The sequence below is a fragment of the Doryrhamphus excisus genome, chromosome 6 (genome assembly GCF_030265055.1).
Source record: "Doryrhamphus excisus isolate RoL2022-K1 chromosome 6, RoL_Dexc_1.0, whole genome shotgun sequence".
Lineage (NCBI taxonomy): Eukaryota > Metazoa > Chordata > Actinopteri > Syngnathiformes > Syngnathidae > Doryrhamphus > Doryrhamphus excisus.
In genome coordinates this window covers 4,909,358-4,915,000 of record NC_080471.1, presented here as the reverse complement: position 1 = coordinate 4,915,000, position 5,643 = coordinate 4,909,358, and the positions used below count along the sequence as shown (strand labels likewise).

At 41.8% G+C, this 5,643-nt stretch overlaps 1 protein-coding gene across 2 annotated transcripts in view; it reads left to right on the top strand.

Moving 5' to 3' along the window:
• Window positions 1–4,977, top strand: part of wu:fb13g09 (ATP-binding cassette sub-family C member 5) — a 39,423-nt gene extending 34,446 nt beyond the window's left edge. For both annotated transcript variants that reach the window (XM_058075511.1, XM_058075512.1), the window contains 6 exons: window positions 418–607; window positions 671–830; window positions 900–978; window positions 1,068–1,181; window positions 2,989–3,153; window positions 3,967–4,977. In XM_058075511.1, coding sequence (XP_057931494.1) covers window positions 418–607; window positions 671–830; window positions 900–978; window positions 1,068–1,181; window positions 2,989–3,153; window positions 3,967–4,065 — 807 coding nt within the window. In that variant the 3' untranslated portion in view covers window positions 4,066–4,977. The remainder of the gene's footprint in view (window positions 1–417; window positions 608–670; window positions 831–899; window positions 979–1,067; window positions 1,182–2,988; window positions 3,154–3,966) is intronic.
• Window positions 4,978–5,643: the final 666 nt, after the last annotated feature.

Genomic DNA, 5,643 nt, shown 5'->3' with positions numbered 1-5,643 from the left:
TGACATTTGTAATTTATAATACCTCATATTTGTTGTAGTCAAAATGTAGAAAATATTTATAATTGTATACATTGTTACCTGGCTGCACGGTCAACAAGTGGTTAGCATGCAGGCCTCACAGCTAGGAAACCCGAGGTCAATTCCACCCTCGGCCATCTCTGTGTGGAGTTTGCATGTTCTCCCCGTGCATGCGTGGGTTTTCTCCGGGTACTCCGATTTCCTCCCACATTCCAAAAACATGCTAGGTTAATTGGCCACTCCAAATTGTTTATTATTTTATTTTTTATTATATATTGTTAATTATTACATTCATTCATATATGCATTCATATTTTTTCCCATTTCCAACTTATACTTTATGTCCAAGAAAATCACATTTTAGTGTGCCTAACGTACATTTCTGTATTATTTGTCTTAGAATCTAGAAAGTGAAGCTTCATGCAAGAGCCTGTCAGACGCTCCTGACCTCTCCTGGCCGCAGCAGGGAAAGATCACCTTTCACAACGTGGATATGCGCTATCGTGACAACCTGCCTCTGGTGCTGAAGGGTCTGTCCTTCACCATCCAGCCTGAAGAGACCATCGGCATCGTGGGCCGCACTGGATCAGGTAGCTTTCACCCCTTAGCGTAAGCATTTATCCATCTCACTCTTGACACCTCCTCCCCCACAGGGAAGTCCTCTCTGGGTTTGGCTCTGTTCAGACTGGTGGAACTGGCGAAAGGCTCCATCATCATTGACGGCGTCGATATTTCCCAGATCGGTTTAGACGACCTGCGGAGCAAACTGGCCATCATCCCTCAAGAGCCCGTGCTCTTCATCGGCACTGTCAGGTAAAGCAGTCTGGAATAATATTTCCATTTGCGAATGTTATCTTCATTCATGGTTTGTTATCGCAACAGGACCAACTTAGACCCGTGGGATCAGTACTCTGACTCACAGATATGGGAGGCACTGGAGAAGAGCCATATTAAAGACATGGTAGGCCTTGACACCTTCATGCAAACATGGCGGTTAGAGTGAGCAAGCCTCTAATGACATGCCGACTGTGAACTCTGACCTGTGCCCAGGTCAGCCAGCTGCCTCATTCCCTCTACTCCGAGGTGACGGAAAACGGGGAGAACTTCTCAGTGGGTGAACGGCAGCTCCTCTGTGTGGCCAGAGCTGTACTGCGCAACAGCAAGGTGCTGATTGTTCTATTGTATGACTCATTGACCACCATTGCTCGGGCGGGACGTTTGTTAGAGGTGCATGGAAAAAAATGCTTTGTGCTTTGAAGTGTGGAGCTGGTATGACATAACATTTCCCCCTGGTGGCGAGCATTCTAACTGCAGCTGCTGAGGGGGGCACTTTTGTTGTCCACAAAAAGTTATGAGACAAAATCCAAACAATTTAATCCAAAATGACAGAACAACAAACATCTTCCTAGTACTAATTTTTATTTAAAAATATTGTAAAAACACATCATCACACGTCACTATGATAATAATAATAATAATACATTTTATTTGTATAGCGCTTTTCAAAATACTCAGACACTTTACAGAAGAATGGAGTTGAATTAAAAGCAAGTAAACAGAGTAAAAGATACGTTAAAATCCAACATTGATTGGTTAATACACAGTTAAAACATGAGTAAAAGCGGGGGGGGGGGGCACAGCAGTCAGATATAAAAAGTTAGACATTAAAAACAGATTTAAAGAGGTGGCTTTTTAGTTGGTTTTTGAAACTGGGGAGGTCAGGGCAAGCACGGAGTGAATGGGGCAAAGAGTTCCAGAGGGTGGGGGCAGCGATGGAGAAGGCTCTGTCTCCCCAGGTTCGGAGCTTGGTCTTACAGGGGAGTGCCAGGAGGTTGGAGTCTGAGGAGCGAAGGGGACGTGGGGGATTGTGTGGATGGAGCAGGTCTGTGAGATATGGGGGGGTCAGATCGTGGAGGGCTTTGTAGGTGATGAGAAGAACTTTGAAGTGAATGCGTTGGGGGACGGGAAGCCAGTGGAGGTTTTTAAGGACGGGGGTAATGTGTTCACGGGAGCGGGTGGAGGTGAGGAGGTGGGCAGCGGAGTTGTGAATATATTGTAGTTTGTTGAGGGTTTTGGATGATGTACCGTAGAGAATACTATTCCAGTAGTCCATTCTGGTTGTGATAGCTAGTCATAGCTAGTAGTAACACTATTTTATACATACGTACGGTATTAAAAATTCCAATGCTGTTTTTGACTAACTGCCTGAAACCTGGAAAACTTGTGATCTACTGGTTTAAAGTCTTATAAAATGCAAAAAATGCATTAAAACGAGCACCAATCTGTGCTGAAAATTTCTCCAAAAGAAGAAACTGTCTTAATAGTTTAGCTGCTAAACGAGGGGTGTCCAAAAGGTGGCCCGGAGGACATCTTTGATGCCTGCAGCTTCATTTTAAATACAGAGTATTTAAATAACACTTGAATGTTACACAAAAAGTTTGAATTTTGAATGTTGCAAGATATTGCACTCATACTATTTACCTTAACTACATTCATTCATTCATTTTCTGCCGCTTTTTCCTCACGAGGGTCACGGGGGTGCTGGAGCCTATCCCAGCTGTCTTGGGGCAAGAGGCGGGGTACACCCTGGGCCGGTCACCAGCCAATCACAGGGCACATATAGACAAACAACCATTCACACTCACATTCATACCTATGGACAATTTGGAGTGGCCAATTAACTTAGCATATTTTTGGAATATGGGAGGAAACCGGAGTACCCGGAGAAAACCCACGCACCCTCGACCGCCGTGCCGCCCACCTTAACTACAGTATAACACAAAAACATTGGGTTGGTTTTAGTGTGGTAAATAAACAAAGTGTTCCACTCTAGAATTGTAGGGTTGAAATCCACAATTTCATTTGAATGTAATATTGCGGTAATAATGAAAATGAAAGTGCTGGAAAAGCTTGACGAATGCTCTCAAACACAGGTCCTTTCTTCATTGTCCTATTTGCTGCATGATTCCAGATCCTGGTGCTGGACGAGGCGACGGCAGCCATCGATACGGAGACCGACAGCCTCATTCAGGAGACCATTCGCTGTGAATTCGGTAGCTGCACCCGCATCATCATCGCCCACCGCCTCAACACCGTGATGAGCTGCAGCAAGGTCATGGTCATGGACAACGGCCAGGTGAGGCACGATCCAGTGAGGCGTCGTTGCTGCCTTGTGCACTGTGTTTCTGCAGATGCTAATTTGCTCAGTTTAAAGGGTTAAAAGGCGCATCATTGTACACATGATATACATTGTGTCTTCACGTCCTGCAGCATCTTGTCTTATTTCTCCATCCACCCAACCCAAACATAACTTGCTTGTTTGCTGCGTTGGGTGTTTTTTGCTAAAATATCTACCTGCAGCTTCTCAAGATGGACGGGCGGCAAAGTGGTTGCAGGTCAAGAAAATAATACAGCACACCACCCTGATGCAATAAAGCAGGGGTCCACTCCAAACAACGTTTTTATTACGCGTGTATGTGTGGTCTAAATAAGCACAAAGACAACTTTTTATCACTTTGCAGCTCTTAATGCAGAAGTACAATTTGCTGCATTTAAGTATGCTCGGAAATCCCAGAAAATAAACCCATAACGTGTGAATGCAGCTTAAGTTACGTTGTGTCTTTGAATACAACCCTTCTTTGCATATAATAGCTTGGTTAAAGTTTGATTTAAACGTTCTGCTAATTCAAACAAAGAAATGCCCCAGCTCTAATTACAGCATTGGAACTCCAAATTGTCCATAGGTATGAATGTGAGTGTGAATGGTTGTTTGTCTATATGTGCCCTGTGATTGGCTGGCCACCAGTCCAGGGTGTACCCCGCCTCTCGCCCAGGACAGCTGGGATAGGCTCCAGCATACCCGCGGCCCTCGTGGGGATAAGCGATATAGAAATAGTTGATTGGATGCTGATTCTAATCAAAGAATTTGTCCCTTTGTCTTTTTTTCTAGGTTTTGGAGTTCGACAATCCCGCTGCCTTGCTTTCAGTCGAAGACTCCAGATTCCGAGCCATGATCGAGGCATCCGAAAACCAAAGCAAATCTAAATGAAACCTATTACTGTAACAACAGAACATATACGATATATGCACACACAAAACAATCCTACAGTAGGGTTAAAAATACAGAGGGTGCTGCAATAGCGAAAGGCAATGTGATCAATCATGCCAGCTGATTTCCAAAACCAAAGAGCCTGGGATGGTGTTTTCTAAGGACAATAACACATCTCATGGTGAAAAGGATGGCTTTACTTCCATGTCATGCAGCCAAATGATACACTGCAAGTCAAACAGAGGGTGACCTCTGTCAAAGGCACTTTATAAGTCATGTAGCTGGCATGCAAACTTTCTTCTCCTCTGCCTGGACGCGAGTTAGAGTCCTGTTGAACGTCACCTAGTGTAGTGTAGAAGATCACTCCATTTTGTTACAGCCATAATGTACGAGTCAGTCATGTTTTTTTGTGTGTAGAATGAGGCACTTTGAAGCGCCTATAAAATGTACTTCTTAGATGTTTTAATGCTTAATGGAAACATCGCGGCAGATACGTGCCTAGACATTATACTGTATGTTGAAATTAGCCACGTGGTTTGCACACTGCACGTGGGTACTGTGTTATGTTCCTTTTTAATCTAGATGCTGGATTTTAAATGCTGCACGTTTTGCATTGTTCATATTCTTTCTAAGGCCATTTTTGTGAAGGATGCACGTTGTCCAGCTGCAGTCGGACGGTACTGTGTTTGTTTTTCTAGCAACAAAACCGAAGATTGTTGTCGTTTGCCTTACGTGGTCGAGCCTGCGCTAAACAATCACGAGTGCAATATGTTGCTATATCGCATTGCTGCATTTTCAAGATTGCCTTTTGTACATTAAGATTGTCAAATTCAAATTATTGTACTTTTTGTAAATGGTTGAGTTTGTTAAGAGGATTTTTTTGTCTTAAATAAAAATTTTATCGTATTATGACTATGACTCTACTTGGTGTTTTATTTGTATATATTTCTACTGTTACTGTATTTACTAGCATAAATGTAATTGAAAAGTGACTGATACAGAAAATACCAACAACAAAGGAGAAAATTGACCTCAAAAATTCAAATTTTACTATGACCACATTTGTTTCACTTTTTACTTCAACCACTTGAAACCACTGAAATATGCATTTAAGTATTGTTTTGGGTGGACTTTAATCAGGATGTTTACCTAACTACAAAAATTATTTGCTAAAAAGAACTTTATCCAGAAGTATGTGTATCAAATATTTTTAACCCTTTAATAAATTGACTGTTTATAATTAAAACAGCTAAAGTGAAGAAACATATGTATTATTAAGATATACACCATTCCCAACATTATAATGACATACACCCTGAAAAAAAAACTAACATTTTGCTGCATGCTTTGAATGGGAAAATTAGTGCCATCTGGTGGATGAATATAAAACAATACAAAGGAAAAGGTAGTCCAAATTTTAATATAAACACATGAAGCATTTTAATGTGGGTTTTAAAGTGGAACTTTCAATCGGTTTTGTGACAATTATATATAATGCCCTTTATTTTGGTGGTCCTTAATAAATGTAAAGTTTTATTTTGAAACACCGGGATATTACCGGAAGTGTTTATGGTTGTG